The following is a 17,374-nucleotide window of genomic DNA, read 5'->3' on the forward strand; positions in this document are numbered from 1 at the left end:
GCCCCAAACCCCCCCCCCCCCCCCCCCCCCGCTACAAACACACAGTGGGAACAAAGCAGCATACTGACAACAGCTGATCCCAAAACTAGGTGGCTCCTATAGTTTCAAGCTAGCTCAGCATGAGAGGGCTATAAGATTTTATCAAAGAAAAGCATATAAGAACTAAACAAGACCATAAATAAGTAACCAACTTGTCTATCTGTACCTCTTCCAAGTTCAGAGTTAATTTCATAAAATTGAGGACTTAAATTCTGATGACAGACCAGACTGCGATTTAAGACAAAACAAAGACCAGTAGAAGACCCCAAATAAACTTTTGTAAAGGAAAAAGTGTCCCTTAGCTCACAATCAAGCTGTCAGAATGAAAATGCTCTTTGTACTGAATATGAAAAAACAGAAAACAGGTCCTGAAGCAGAAATGCATGCTTACCATTAACTCAAAAAGCCTGTAAGCCAAAACTCAACAGCAATAGGCAAAAAAATAGCAATTTTAGCAACCCCTTTACAATAAAACACCATGCTTTTACCTAGCTAATGCTTCATACACACCATCTTTCATCATTGTTATATCCAAATTACCACATTTAGAAGGATCATGCTGCAAGATTCTAACAAGAAGGTCACTGCATGATCGTCATTCCACCCCAGACTATTGAACAGTACTGCTTGGGACATCAACCTGAAAGCAAAGAAGATCTTTTAAGTGGTCAGAGTTGTACAAGCCCATAGGAGCAAGAGAAAAGGTAAAAGCAGTGGACTCAGGAGATTAAACTCATAGTTTGCAGGCACTAGCTAAGGAATATGTGAACTTAACATATGACTAATAACAAACTGGAAAGACACAAAAATAGCCATTGCTCCGTTACAAAGCAAACCTTTTATTCAGTCAAGTAACTGCTTGCATTGCAGGGGCAAGAGAACAAAAGGCTAAGAAATGTGAAGAGCTTTTCAGGTAACAGAGAGCTCTCGAATATGGTAGAGAGCTGCTAAAGTTAAACCACCCAGAAGCAAAGGGCAGAAGGGTGAAGGATTGAATTCTTCATTTCTACTTGAACATTAAAAAACCCAACCAAACAAACAATGCAGAAACTGAACAGTCTCTTTAAGAAAAAATATTTTTTGGGTGAAAGTAGATTAGTATCTTTCTACGATACTCAATACCTCAGCAGAGTCCTTCAAGTCCATTCTGAAAACAGGCTGCTTGTATACACTCTGAAACTTTTCTTGCAATTTTTTTTTTTTAATTTCCTAGTTCAGTTCTATTTCTTAACTGAGTGGTAACCATGAACTGGAGATCTAGCACAGGGAAATAAGCTTTTGAGGATATAGATAGCACTACACAGGACCTGCAGAAATTAAATATATACTTAAGATATTTATTACATATTTATTAGATATCTTCAGAAAATAAAGAGCCAGCTACAAAATCCTTGCAATTTGGGTACAGGGAAATCCAAAGAAAGAGTACTTTGCATCTAATTTTTCTCCTCCCATTGACTTATAGCAGTATTACACAAGAAAATCCAATATATATTGGAATAAAACCAAAAAGGATTTGAGAAATTGATGAGATAATCAAAGAAACCCCAGGCCTGAAGTTTCCTATCGGTAAATAACACAACAAATTCCATGGCCTATAACATGCTAGAGACATTTCTAATGCAATATTCTAAGTATGCCTTAAAATACATTTTTTATTTTTTCTAGTCTGAACTTTATTAAACTCCTTGCATTTTTTCCTAGTACAGATTTACCTAATAAAGGCAGAAATAAATTAGCACAGAAGAAAATAAACTTTTAATTCAGTAAGTTGAGAAAAAAATGAAAGCCAAGTTACACCATTTTCTATCACTGAACCATTTTTTTCTATAACATAAAGAAGCTGAGTTTCTGGGAGCAAACCCGTGTACATCATAGGAGATACCACACAGAAAAATGATCACCAGCTTTGACACCTTAAATGTCTTGTGTATTAGTAACTGACATCCATTTGGGGGCCTATTCTTTGGGTTTTGGAAACATTTCTCTTACTTGGTGCTTGCTAATTAGATGTTTGAGAGCAAGACGCACCTGTCATCTTAATGTCATTCCATGGCTTGACACAGGAAAAAAAAAAAACCAACAACCAGAAACCAAGGCCATAATCATACATTCCTAAGAATGCCAAGAAATAAACAAAAAAAGGGAATATATGGCCTTTGTGGGTAAACATATCCCCCTGGAATTTTTTCCCACTGCAGTTTTGTATGGCATATCTATAGAAATGGAAACACCAAAATGCAGATCTTGAGTTAGGGCCCATGCATTTCACCTTTTACCCTCTACCTATAGAGTCAAAGCACCTTTGCCTTCTGGAATCCCAGTCTGCAGTGTAACAGTTACTGCAATATGAAGCACATTTGTGACCCTCTGAAAACCAAAGAATCATGCACAGGCATTAGTATGACGGGTAGATACCCTTCTGTCAGCAGCACTGTAAAATTGAAAAAAACAAGCAAACCTTAGTTTAGCGTCAGTTCTACAGTTGACTAGTTAAAGTCTTAAGGGAGGGGCAGAATTCTTCACACTTTCTTATTTTTCTTGCAATTTATTTTTCAAATGATGATGCAGGATAATGGAATTGTTCAAAATACAATTTTAAAAGAAAAATACAAACCCCAGTAAAAATTATCATCTTCTAAAAACAATGACCTAAATGTAAGTTTAAAAAGAAAACTCATTTTTAGGACTTATAATTCCTTTTTTTTTTTTTAATAGTACAGAGTGAAACAAATTAAATTTTATAAGCATCCATCTGGGATTCAGAATGTTTGATTGCATTTTTACAACAGACTGAAATGAAAATAAGTAGTTTACTTTTGCAGTTGGTACAGTTCTATGCCTGGAAATTTATCATAGTTTGCCATGTAATTTAAGCACTTAATTCCAACAGCTACTGCTCTCAGCCTAGGGAGGCAGTGAGGAGAAAAAAAAACCCCTATAACAAATTACACATGATGAATTTTTAGTAGCCTCAATATGGTTTTTTGTGTCACTAGGAGACAGTATACAGTGCAACAGACTGCCTGAAAGAAGAGAAGGTTAACAAACTGGGTAGTAAAAAGAAGAGGCTGTGTGAAAGGTGACCTTCTGAGAAGAGGTATTCCAGCCTCTGGCTGGGATGAGGAAAGGCTTTTGACTCCTACAGAATTATATTAAAAGTAGCTTATCATTCACTCTGAAAGAGAGTTGTCCTGGCAACTTTGCTTTGTATTGAGCCATGTGATGCTGCACTTATGCATTTGTATGCCTTTGACGTAGCTTCTTGATTGGACTTTTCAGGAATCCAGTGCTGGGATGCTAAGTCTTTAATCCTACATCATAAGACAGATACCAAGCTACTTAATTCTACCAGAATTACTTCTGCTCCAGGACTGCAAAGGATCAAAGCACAGGCAGCAGTTTTATCAGTGTTTTCTTGGACTTCAGCAGAATGTAGGCACCAGACTCCCAATGTACTTACCCATGGGCTGAAATAACTTGTCCTTGTCGGGAATTGCTGGTGGAACAAAAATCTCAAACAATAGTTTTGCATTCTAGCTAGTCAACCATGCCTTGTTTTAGAATGACAGATCTTTAGGACTGCCAGTAGCATCCATGGAAGAATCTTTGCAAGACAATATTGTGTCTCCCAAAGCACTGGACCAAGAGTTTCATATTTTCCTCATACTGTGTTTAGAAGAAATTCACAGCAGCTTACATAAATATACTCTGCTTTTTTAATGTGTTTTAAATACCTTGTTATTCCAGTAGAAAGCAAAAAGAAAATTTAAAAAATAGCATTAAATTCATTTAAACAAATGAGTGGCACGCAGCAGACTGGATGTAAGGAGAACACTGATCTCTCGAGGCAGGTCTTGTGGCATCAGTTCCCTTCAGGATGTGTATGACCTCTTGATTTGGATTCAGTACTTTAAGACAGCCAATCTTTAATATGTGCATTTCACTCTGCTCTCTCTTAGCTGCAACTCTTGACAAGGTAACAGCAAAACAAACAGATGACTTAAGTAGGATTTACAGATACATTAAAAAAAAATAAAGGACAAAGGCAGGAAACGCAGTAGAAGTAACTGGTCATACATCACAGCAGAGGAAGGTTACAATGGAGTAGTCCTTATGGGGTCAATGCTGAAGCTGCTCACGTTCAACACATTCCTAAGTGTTCAGAAAAAGAGGACGAATAATGAAGCTATCAAAAGCCGGTTTATGATATTCAGTGAAGGGTTAGTGCAAGAACTGCAGAAGTACCACATGCAGCTGAGGGACTGAGGGATGAAGACATGAAAGACAGCAGGGAGATGAAACCACGTAGCCAATTTAACATGAGGCAGGTAGGAAAACCAACTTTCACAACATAGGGGGATGAACTCATTACAGACTACGAGGACTGAAAAATGGAAACATATCCTCATAATTCATACTTCTAAGAAAACATTAGCTTAGCAGCACTTCAAAAACACCCAACAAACACAACGTCTGGAATGATTACAAAAGTATTAAAGAATTGAAAAGCAAGCATAAACAACTGTTAAAACAGTGGGTTTGTACATTTTTAAGTACTACAAGACACCCCAGATTCTCTAGGCTAAAAAGGAGTTGGCAGAAAGTAGCAAAAGACAAAGCACTTAACTGTATGTAAACAGCTGCCTGCACCACCTGAAGAAAGCACTGTGAACTCCAAGAATCTGAAATCTTAGTATATCAAACCTATCCCACTGGCAAAAGCCAAAAATAAGTGGTGCTTAAATGGATAGAGATAATACAGCCAATTCAGAAAATCTAAGCTGAGCACTACTTGGCTTCCTAACTACCGACCTTTAGGAGTGCTTCCTATACCACATTCAATCTGCAGGGAGCTGTAAGTGCAGTGAGGGTCTTCCATACTGCTTCAGCACGTGAGTGGGCAGAAACATGAAACAGAATATATGAATGACATATTCCACCAGTCATCACCTTTCCCATGCCCTCTAGACACAGTTATATGTGTTTGAAGGCATTTTCCTTCAAATTCAGCTCCTCTATGGCCCAGCTTGCTAAGGTCCCTGCATTGCACATCCCCTCTCTCACAGCTCCCAGATCCATAGGCACTCCATGACCTGTATTTCATGTTTGTGATTCACTGTGGTGCAACCATTTCTGCCTCTTATCCTTTGCCCTGTCAGACTTTAAAGTTGGTCAGCACACCTCCAGGTAGGTAGACAGGTAGTTACAGTGTCCCAGTACCTTACTCAATCTATTTAAGTGTGGAATGCCTCATCTCCAGGTGTACGCTTTGGTGATATATTTTAAGCAGTTGTGTTGCAATACTTTGCAATATTACTTTGGGACTCCAGTTCTGATATTTGATGCAGATCAACTAAATGTAAAAAACTAGTAGTACAGAATATAAGCTAAAAGATTGCACTACTTGGAAAGGATAGTGTTGTAAAAAAAGTCTAGAACAAATTTATTTTTTGTTTGTACACTCATACATACAATGAGACAGTACCTATTTATCTTACAGGTAAGCTGTAATAGAAAGAAAATCTAAATTTCCTCAAGTGTAAATTTGCTCACTTTGATCAGTAGCAATACAGCTAAAATTGCATGCTTAAATACATGTATTCAAATAAATGTCCATCTTGTATTGAAGTAAACAGTCAACATAAAAGCACTGAAAATTTTAGATACTCTATTTTATGTTATTACATGGTATTTTCCTTCTCTCTTTACTAATGAGTTCTACCTGGTAAGACAGGAGATACATTATTATTCATACTCTTAAAAAGAAAAGGGGGGGGGGGGGGGGGCAGGCACATAGCAAAATGCCTATTTACAGTGTCAAGATGAATGTTTAGAAGAATTTTATCTCTTTTTGGGCGGCAGTTTTCTCCCTGATGAAAATTAACATCTTTTGCTATATGATATGACTTGATTGATAAAAACATTTCACCAGACTAGTCGTGAATGAACTGTCCTTATTCCTACACTGTCTCAACAGGATGACATTTCAATTACTGACACAGTATGATACTGTACAGACAAGACATAAGTAATTTAATAGATCGGTCCAGAACTTCCTGTAAGCAATACATACAATTCAATTAGTTTCTCACAATAGACTACAGCAGTTATTTGAGGAGCTTCAAGCACTTCATCTGGTAAGTCTTCACAGGGGCAGGAATGCCCTGCTGTTTCCATTCACATCTGTCACTCAGCATTAAAGTTTCAGAGGGCTGTGAACATGGACACAGGGTATGCAGCGGCACTTGGATTCACCTGTGTGCGGCAAGAGGGAGAGGGCCTGAACAACACTGAAATTTCCAAACCCAGCAGTCAGGGTAGCAGACGCGTCAAAGTGAAGGGGAGCAGTGACTGTCAGCCACCGCCAGCATTTCAGTCTTCCCCGACCTGGATTTTAGTTACTGCTGTAACTCTGTGAACTGAAGAAACGGTCTGGTTTTGAAGGAATAAATATTTCTACGCTGTATTTTAGAAAAATCACGAGTTTGATCATTTTGCCTTCAATCTTACAGCTTCAGAGGACTGAGAGTTAAAACGTGACACTATGCTGTCCCCTGTTTCTCTTGGTCCAAACTCTTCATTGGTACGGATTTGCCCGTGGCTTTATACCAAGGACGAATCTGTTACACAATAACATAGATGTATCAGTGTCTGTGCATATAGGGCACATATTTGTATACTACTGTCACTCCTTTCCCCTCCATCTTCTCTCCTCACCCTCACTCTCCAGGGTATGTGCAACTGTTTTACTTTAGGTAGGTTTTTCTTAAAGTCTTATTTTATATTTTCCCTTCTCTTTGGCATTACTTTGCATCTAGCTTGCTTTGTTTGGTTGCATTTTTAGAAGTTATTAGCTGATTGAAGAAATTAAAAAACTTCTTGTCCTCACTAAAAAGTCCTGCCGCCTTTTCAGGGATCCTGAGGAGCTATGCACAGAGGCTACTCAGGAAAGTCAAATATTAATTAATAAGTAAGGTAGAATAGTTAAAATTAATTCAGTCTCTGTTGGGACCCTCTCATTCAGAATTAAAATAGACTTTGGTTTAATCTCCTTGAGAAATGAATTATGCTAAATTAAAATAAGGCCACTTCAGTTCCGATACTTCTGAAATGTAGTAGTTCTACTTAATTTGAATTAAAACTGCACATGAAGACAATTCTTTAGATTTGTCTTCTAATTCCTTTCCTGAACTGATAATGGAAGAAGTTTACAAAAGTCGTGTTAAGCTGCTCTTGAATTGCTGTACTGCAGCCTATCACTGGTGTTTAATACCTGTTTGTCTGGAAAGAAACTTACGGTATTTTCGGGTAAATGACTAAACATATATAATCATTAGACTCACATTTACAGTAGTTAAGTAATTTCATATGTATTTTCTACAGAAAGTTCTACAGATTTTACTGTCATGGATTCCAGAGGCATCATTGCTAGTGAATTAGATGGTTAGAGTACTAACCGTACCTGACATGAGAGATGCTTGAATATGAGCACATTTAAAACTCGTAAGTGAAAACAAAGAAAGATTGTTTAGAAGGGGGCTTGTTTAAAAATGAGTATACTTAGACATTTTGAATACATATTTTTAGAAATGTAAAAATCATAACTTTTCCATAATCCAGGATAATATAAATCATCAACATTAGCAGTTACTATACATACTCTACTTGATTAAAACCAAACTTGAATTTTTTTTCTCGAAGCTGGACGCATCTGAGTGCGTGTGTTGGTATCACATCTGACCAGCAATTCTGCTCTCTCAAGTGCTGCAGAAACCAGAGCCCCCACCTCACATTATGTCCTCGTGCCAAGGGACTCATGTGAGGAGAAAATCTGACCTGGGATTTTAAAGAAATTCTTCTCCACCTAACATAACGTAATGTAGCCATTAGACTGAAAAATCTCCAGACAAACTTTAGAGGAGCAAGTGACATAAAAGCCTAATTCCTATTTTCAGAGTTGACTAAGGAATCTATCTTCTGCTGACCTTTACAAATATTACCATAAATCAAATATAAATTATCACCTGCCACTTATTTTTCCGGAAATTAACTTAAGTTTACCATGGCTGTACACAGAAAAGCCTGCACATCACAAATGCTAAATGCTGTTTGATTTTAATCACATCCCTCACAAAAGGGACTTAAAAAACAACAAATCTGCCAATAAAAAGCAGACTAACAGAGACACAAAATTTAGTACCTTATTTCAGATTTATTCAATTTCCTAAATTAATGAAGTACGGGTGCTGATGAAAACAGACTTTTTTTTTCCCCTCCCTATCCCAGACTCTTTTAATTTATATTTAAATTTAATTACACTGCCTAGATGGGCACTCTATAAAAAGATCAAGAGGGTAAATCAAATTATTACCAGTTTTAAAAGCTAAAGAGCCTATTTGATACCACCCTATGCCCAATAATACTGTATATGCTTATTTTCAGATTATGTAGTCTGAAGACACAGTAATGACAAAACTTCATTTGTAAAATTATGGTATCAATATTATTTGGAATAGAACTTCAACTGCAGAATTAATGGCACGCTAGAGTTCAATACCGAAGGGTAGTAACAGGAACACAGGGTCCCTAAGAATATCTGCTGTAGCTTTAAAAAGATGTTTGGAAAATAAAATCTTTAATTTTTTGCAGTATTTTGGTGGAGTGATCCCCGTATAAAGGTCAAAGTGTAAGCATACTTGCACCATGCTACGGACTTCAGTTAAAAATACAAAGATGTAAATTAGCACTCAAAAAACAGAATCTAAAGGTAACATCTTAGTCAATGTTTAGAGAAGCAGCTGATCAAATTTGGACAGCTTTTTGCAGTGGAAAGTTCAGGTGTTCAATTCCAGAGAGCTGTTGGTTTGTTTATTTGGAAGTAATTTTTTAATAAAACAAGTATTTCAGTTTTGGAACCGAGAGAGATATTAAAGTGAATTGCGTGCTCTTCCCTGACAGACTGTCATTATGAAGACACAAGAGGCAAATTAAGAGTTCGGTGTCAAACTAAGTGTGTCACTCCAGTCAACATCTAAACAAATTCAGAGACACAAAAATCTGCAAGCTGAATTTAAATGAATCAGGCTATACATGGAAACGATAATTGTTAAAAATACATATAGTCTGAAAACACCTTAAAGCAAGTAAACGCCACCACACCATATGGGAAAGAGAATAGTGGTCTGTTGACAACCGGTGTCACTATGTTATTGCACACGAACAGGTGAGTGCCAGTGTAATAGGGCATAAGGTTGGCTTTTGCCATGGCCACGAAGCGGTGTTAAGTTTTATCAGTTCTATCATTTCTACTGGCTGTATCAGAGCCAGTCACATAAAACAACCAGTTAAAGACTGAAGTGCTGTTAGCACGTAGTTCAGTGCCCACATACTTCCAAGGCAACCTATTACTGCCATTTTCCAGATTGTCCATTTACTTCATATCCAAACACAGTATTGAATTGGCCATCACCTATCTCTAATGTTCTTAAAAGAATTCAAAAAATGAACTATTAAATGGGCAAAATATTTTTTGTTAATGCAGGTTCACATTCAAGATAGCTCTTGCAGAGTCTTTGTTAAATATGAACAAGTGGTTATCCCAGTTTTTTAAGAGACCGCCGTTCATTAAACTAAAAGTTAAATTACATACTATTACTGCAGTCATCTAAAAACATATGCATATATTGTCATATTTGGGTGAATGAGATTGTCAGGGTTTCTCATTTTTATTCCTAGCTTGCATCTTTCACTTAACAGCCACAAATGAAACTATGAAGCAGATCCAAAAATACAGGGGTTTTCATTATATGTCTTAATACCTTCATTTGAAGGATCATCTATTGACACTGCTACTGATAGGATGAGTTCATCTGCCCTAGTTATCCCTGTTTTAGCTATTACATACTCATCTTGTCCATCGGTAAGTTTCTAATCCCTTCTCAGGACATTAAAGAGTACAATTGCCTGAGGGGGTAGGAAAGTATTCAGACATAAGGCTAGTCTTGTGGATTTGCTTTAGGTCTTCAAGCATAATCATTTGTATTCTCATTCACAGCCAACACTATGACAACAGAACAAGAGCATTATTTTCATTCCAGGGTAAAATATATGTATATATTAGGTCCTAGAACTTATGCTAAGGCTATTCCATATGTGAAGCCTAACAAACCCAAGATATTAAAAAAAGCACATGCAATGATTTTTATAATTAGGCTGTAAAACACTGTCCGAAAAAAAATGTTTCAGTTGACTTCATATTGGTTTATAATTCCATGCAAACTACCCGTTTTAAACTTCTGGTGATTGGAGGAAGGGACTCAGGAGAGATGATTTAGTTGAGAACACTTTTTAGGAAGAGGTAGGCATTACAACTGTTAAACTGTGATACTCTACCACCTTTTGAAGCAGTGATATTATTCTAATTGCAGAGAAGTTTATTTCAACATAAAAACATAAGAATGATTGTATTGGTTCAGACTAAGGATCCAACTAGCACAATATCCTGTCTTCAGCAGCAGCTATTAGTGTATGCCCAGAGAAAAGGAGAAGCAGGACAAGCATATTGAATATTTTCCCCTAACACTTTCCTAGCCACGGACTATTTTCATTTTGGGGGATTTCTTACATGTACTACAGTTAATCTAGTTAGTGGCTCCCAACAGATTTGTTTTGAAGTGCTTTCCCGGCTTGTCCCTCTGAGCTCATGCGTAACTTTTTGCACTTACAACACCCTTTAGTAAGGAGTTTCACATGTTTATCAGCCCCAGGGTTTCATTCCTGACTGGTAATGGTAAGGTCACCACCTATCCATTTAGACATAAAGCTTATTTTGCGCAGCATGCAACACTTCATGTTAATCTACATTGAATTTTATCCGCCATTTTACTGTCTCAGAGAATCGTTGCATAAAAACTGTCTACAATAGAAAGTCCCTGTAAAATGAACAAAAACTCAAGAACAACAAAACAGCCTGTATACTCTAAGGTAGTACTTATTACCATCTGCACCCAAATTTCTGCTCTAAGTATACTCTATTCCTTACTGCTTCTATACTCCCAAGTTACTCCATACAATGGTTCAAGGAAAGGTACACACACAGTTAAGAACTGCATTATATTGCATAAGGCTGAGATAGTCTTAATGCTGCCATTTCCTAACATTTTGCATGCATAATTTGGTAACATTCTAGGAGTTCCTTTAAGAATATTTTTAAACATAATGTCAAGTGCTGTGTCCTATATACAGATGAAGTTTTAATATTAACTTTACAAATGATGTCAGTAGTTTGGACTCTTACAAGAATGTTACAGAACGTAGGACTTCCAAAGGGAGATCATTAAGGATGGCTATGGGATGCTTTTCAATATGTCATTTGTAAGAGAAGCTGAACTGTATCTTTCATTATAATTAAGATTCAGATTCGGAATGAGAGAATAAAAACTCAAACAATCTTTTCAAAAGAAATGGTATGCAGCATGGTAACTTTATCTGTCCTTTTCCCATTAACATACCACAAGAAACCTTAAGACTTCAAAGAAGACTCTTTTGGAATGATCTAGAAAAAAAAAAACCTTTTTGAAATAGATGATATGATGAAGTTAATGTGTTAAAAATATGGGAGGTTTGAGTGAAATATTTAAACATATTCAGGAGAATATGTTTAAAGATTAGGATATTGCGTTTAGAGCCCCTACTTCAAGATATCCTTCTACCCACAGAAATTTTTCACTACTGCTTCAGTCTTCTGTGATGTTCAGTCAATCTGCCATATGCAGGATTATAAAATGTGAAGTTGAACCATTTTGTACAACACTGAGTTTTGAAGATACTGCTTAAAGGAAGAGAGAGGTATGCAAATTGGGGGAAGCAAAGGCAGTCTATCTAGACCCTTTTCTGAAGAGGGGAAAATTTATAATCTGTGAGTGCTTAGCAGTGATTTATTAACATACATTTTCTAATTACTTACATTACTTAAAATCTGAGTGATCTTCTACAAAATCGCTAGAAGTTCACAGCGGGTCTGCAGCTGCAGCATATGAGAGGTATATAGCTAGGATTGATTTTTTTGGTGAACAAAAGAAATATTTATAATCTGCTCGAGCTTGAAGCAGAATGTAGCATAAGTGCACTAAGTTATGGCATTCTCAGCATTTCCCAAATTTCTTTTAACCTAAATGCTAATTTCGATATATCTTCCTCTTTTGTCTCAGAGTACTGTCTACAGTATAGCCTTCTTCTAAACAACAAGCCTGTAGGAGGGGTCCTATTTCTTTATGGTAACATAAAAAAAGGTGCTTTCAAAAGCCAGGTACTCAACCATGCAATAAAACAAAAATCCTAGCAACATTGTAAGAGGACACAGGCAAAATTCAACTCATATTTGCCAAGAGGACTTAAAAAATAAATTTAAGTTGGGGGAGGGTGAGGGTGGGGATGTTTGATTGGTTGGGTTTTTTAAGGTATTCTTCTCTCAGTATCTGATATTTTACATTTAGGTGTCTCAGTCAACTACTAGTACAAAACCTACTCAAAATCCAACTTTGTAACATTCCTGCATCCACCACACCCTTCCACAAAAGTGATTTCTCTCTGAGGTAGACTAATAGCAAGACCACACTGGCGAACGTTATCAATACTAATCAGGAAATTGAGAAAGCATAGAAGTACGACGCAGAACTTCAGATGAAATCTTGATTGGTTTCTTTGAAATTAATGAGGCTTCTTTCCCTAAACAGGACATGACAAACATGCACATTAGAACTTGTGCAATTTTATGTAAGAGAGCAAATGCTGCACCTCTGTATATGAAAAATACCTGAAACTGTAGAGGTTCAAACTACCTCACAGGCAACAGACAAGAGATGCAGACCTTAAACCTGGAATTCTTTTCCATTAAAAAAAAAAAAAAACAAAAACAAAAAAAACAGATGAAAAAAGACTAATCAGGTTGAGGAACAATACTAATTTGGTATCAGAAGAACAATTTCTTCAGCAACACAAACCAAAAAAAGCATTTGGAAACATATGAAGCCCATGTCTTCCCATGAATGTTGACATTTTAGCTTTTTCATGATTTCTTCAAGCTACAAGCTCCTTTTTAAATAATTTTTATGCAAATAGGATCTAAAATAAAAGGGGAACATCCTTTTCGCGTGCTCTCTTTGCCTCATGTTGTTTAGGATTATTTTGATGATTTGGATTATTGCTTTCTTTTAATTTATTCTATTTTTTTTTACATGTATTTTCAATAGAAGTTAATGGAACATTATTAACCTACATTCAGAAATGGTAATTCATCTTGGAATTACCTAGGAGCAGCCTTGGAAAGCATTCATAATAAACTGCTGTCTCGGACACAGACTTTAGGCACTGGTAGGCAGGTGAACTACAACTGTCGTGAGCCCCTGGATGCCTCTATGTTAGTGCCTCCCACACCTTCAGGTCTATGCTCAGATGGTATCTTCTTCTTGGCAGTAGGCTAGAAAATATTTCTGTGTGCAAACAGGCAAAATTTAAGACTAAAGACTACCTTCTGGTAATCTGGTTTCTCAAAGAAAGTGCCATCAGAAAGTACATCCTGCATTCACAAATAATTTTGGGGTTTTTTTAAACTAAGAAAAATCTCAAGCCTGTGATCAGTGCTATTTTACACCAATGGCATCAATCTCAAGATTAAAATAATAATAATAATAATAATAATAAATCAATCAATAGCTTAATCTACGTAAGCCTGGAAGAGCGAGATTATTTCAGTTTGTTGGATAAAGTACAATTCCACAGCCAGAGCTGTTCTCCTCTTCCTTCTTTCCTTGTAAACACATATGCTAACTGGGAATTTGAATCTGTCCTGGAAAACCTAGCCTCCTTTATGGCATTTAGTATGAATACTTGTGAAAATTTTCCACTGAAGTCAATGACAGTTTTCTTTCTATCATCTCTTTAATCCCCATACTTTATCAGTTGTGACAGTTAAGAAAAATTTCCTAACCATTGCTCTGAAACTATGTTTTCTCCATTTTAAAATAATTTGCCATCTATTTCTTGATCTCACAGTGATTTATCGTGTTATTTATAATATACAAATTCACGTTGCATCCAAAAACTGAAACATTCTCAAGGGCAGCGCTAAGTTCTTTACAACAACGTTTCAAAGACCAGGCCCTTCCAACACACTTCAAGAGGCAGCAGGCAATAAAGTAGGAATTGGTATGACATTTGAAAAATGCTGTCTTCAAGTATTTGAGGAAGTCTGTTTCACTTGTGGAAACACATCAACTTAACATATAGCAGAAATTACGGAAAATGAAAAACTTTGTTTAAAAGACTATTTCTTTTCACTACGTTTTGCTGTCAATCATACTAACTTGCTGTAAAAAAAAAAAAAAAGTGGAAGAGATCCGGATGTATTCAGGCCGAGATTGCCACTTAAAACCCATTGTAAAGATTTATGCAACATTTACCTTCATGCAAGGGGGTAGTTTCATTAATATTGGTTACAGCTGAGTTGAATATTTACCACAAGTCCATGTTTATGTAGTATCACAGACAGCTATATGAGATAAAAATTATTTTAAATATTGAGATTCACCACAGAACAGGTCTGTAGTGCTGTAAATGGTTATGAAATGCCAGCAGTAAAACCAATATCCAACAGAGACTTCTTACTTGGGCCTATAGCCAGCAAATCATCTCCCTCCTAGTTCACTTTCTCTTGTTTTCTAATCAGTGTAATCACACCAACTACAGCAGAGCTTGTACCAATCTATACTGATGAATATATACTTCATCTACAACATGCCTACCCATACAGAAAGGAGGAATGGATTAGATTCAGTGCATATGCTTTTAACAATGTGTAGTTCCAACTTACTAAGTATAAATTAAACGTTAAAGAACACTTGAAAAAGAAACGGGGCAAATCATATCAACAAGTTAGTTAAACTGTGTTCACTATTGTACTTCTTAGTAAACATGTACATTTTGAAAATAATTGGTCACTTGAGTGAGCAGATTGCCTGCTTGTAACAAGCTAAATAAGCATACTTTTTTGTTTCTAGTAGCTATCCTACATTTTCTGAATGCTCAAGATAGAAACAGCAATACCTTTAATATACAAATTAAAGTATAAAACTTTCTAACACTTTCAACTAGGCTTCCTCATTCATCTTCATAAATTATCAACTAATTATCAACATAATGAATTGTGCATTAGATTTTGCAGGGGGAACAGTAACTGGTATTGCAACAGTTGAGGTTAATGAGTAGACTGGGCTATGCAAGAACTGAACAGTGGAGCTCTACCTCTCTTAACAGTTCAATAATTACCACATGATATTGATCTCACTTGCTACATCATTTGAACACAACAAAGTCTATTAACCTAATAACAGTAGTATGATACTGTCCCCTGTACTGAAAACAAACTGAAAATTTCCTAGGAAGTGTCTTAGTTCTTAACAGTTCCCAAGAGTAGGGTTTTTTTCTTGCTTGTTTCCTTTAAGGAAACTGTTTCATACCACTCTACTTGGCTTTCCAGTAATGTAGCATTGAAAATCTGCTGCTTAATTATAAATGAAAGAACTTCTTTTAGTAGAAACAGAAGAATCAGTATCCACAACAATTCCTGACAATAGTTTTGAATTGTGAGCTTAGAAAGCTTGCAGTACAAACGTCAGTCTGAAAAACAACGTAGTGTGCATCGTTTGCTAGATCGGAAAGGAAGAGCTTGGACGACTTTGTGAAAAAGGAGTATTGGTGTTCATTTCTAACATAGCTTGCTTCTTGCATCGTATGTTATTTAATTTCCATAGCAACCCACATGAGCAAGAAGCCAGCATTTTCAGAGAAATCTGAATTGAAAAATTTCACAAAAGAGAAACCACGATAGACTAGGATAGTACAGAAAATAAAGTCAGGGAAATTCTATGTCACCAGACACTCAAAGTTACTAAGAAGCTGTATTAGATTTCCACAAGTTACAAGCATCCTATGAAGTACTCATTGCCAATATTTAGGCCATGATCTTTATAGAATTATAACCCCAAATCTGATAAATAGCACACATCAATACTCTAAATGATTACTGAAAAGTCAACTTTGCTCTCAAATCTTTCCATCAGTACCTAAACCTGAGGAAAAAAAAAATAAACAAAACCCAAAAACCAACTCACCATCAGCAGAAACTTTCAGAATACTTGTAGTAAAATGAATGGCTTTTAATTCTCAATAATGATGTTAGCAAAATTGGTTATTATCTGCTGATGCTGGACTTGCACCTCTGCTTGATGATTCTTCCAAGGGGGGGGGGGCGGAATCAAGTCTAGAAAGAAGGGCAATTATATTTTATAAATACAGATGACATCATGTGAGCCATCATATTTGTCAGCTGTTGGGAACAGCCATAGAAAATGCTGATTTGTGAGAAAAGTGTATTTTCCAAAGTGCTAAGAAGGAAACTATACCATTTGTTCAGTCTGGCTTAGAAACCTTATCTGGTACTGTACAATTTGTCCAAGGTTACAGAAAAAAAAAATTACCTAAATAAAGGTAATAGCCTTTTTATTACCTAAATAAAGGTAACAGCCTAAAACAGCCGTTTATGTTTCAAATTCTTTTAAGGGCAAAACCCACCAGTGTTACTGAAAGTTTGGAACAAGACGCTATAACATCGTATTGACGATGCTTAAGCAAAAACAAGCCTCTGAGAAAGAGAACGTAGTCTCCTTGTCAAAGTAACTCACTTGTAGAAACACCGAAAATGAAAAGCGTAAGACGCATCCTTTACGACCACCAGGCGGATACTCCGCGTTACCTTTGACGTGCACAGGTGGACAGGTGAAAGCACGCACCCTCACAGCCCAGTTTGGATTCAGGTGCGTGAATGCTTAGCGAACGTTACGCTGTCTAAAAGCTGGACCGGAAAGCTCTATCCGTGGATTTTATCGCGTTCAGCCACCAAACAGCTCACAGCTGGCCTTTTTTTGCTCTTCCTCGCAAGACGAAAGGAATGACACCACCAAACAATGCCATCACCACCTTAACCCTTGGGCGGTTTTCTCGTTACCGCGCAGCACGGCTCGACTACAGCGGAAAAACAGCCGTTACCTGTGTGAAGAGACCCCGTGATGAGCCTGAGCAGGTACTGGGCAAATTTCAGTATTTCACGCTTACACCGCTTCCTGCAGCCGCTCATCGTAGGCGGGACGGTATTCCTCCGAGAGGGGCCGGAACACTTCGCCGATCCCGAGAGCCGTCTCCGCCACCAAAGTTCTGGGGCACTCCAGAGCCTCCTGCCAGCCGAGCCAGCCCCCTCCGACCTACACCCGCGGCGGGG

At 37.0% G+C, this 17,374-nt stretch overlaps 1 protein-coding gene across 3 annotated transcripts in view; it reads right to left on the reverse strand.

The window, feature by feature from the left end:
• Window positions 1–17,374, reverse strand: part of KCNIP4 (Kv channel interacting protein 4) — a 459,791-nt gene that overhangs the window by 331,861 nt on the left and 110,556 nt on the right. The window contains exon 1 of one of the 3 annotated variants that reach the window (XM_010576846.1): window positions 17,146–17,233. The exons of the other annotated variants lie outside the window; for them this stretch is intronic. Coding sequence (XP_010575148.1) covers window positions 17,146–17,233 — 88 coding nt within the window. Of the gene's footprint in view, window positions 1–17,145; window positions 17,234–17,374 lie in introns of those variants that run through there. 3 annotated transcript variants of the gene reach the window in all.

The sequence above is a fragment of the Haliaeetus leucocephalus genome, unplaced genomic scaffold (genome assembly GCF_000737465.1).
Source record: "Haliaeetus leucocephalus isolate CR32 unplaced genomic scaffold, Haliaeetus_leucocephalus-4.0 Scaffold545, whole genome shotgun sequence".
Lineage (NCBI taxonomy): Eukaryota > Metazoa > Chordata > Aves > Accipitriformes > Accipitridae > Haliaeetus > Haliaeetus leucocephalus.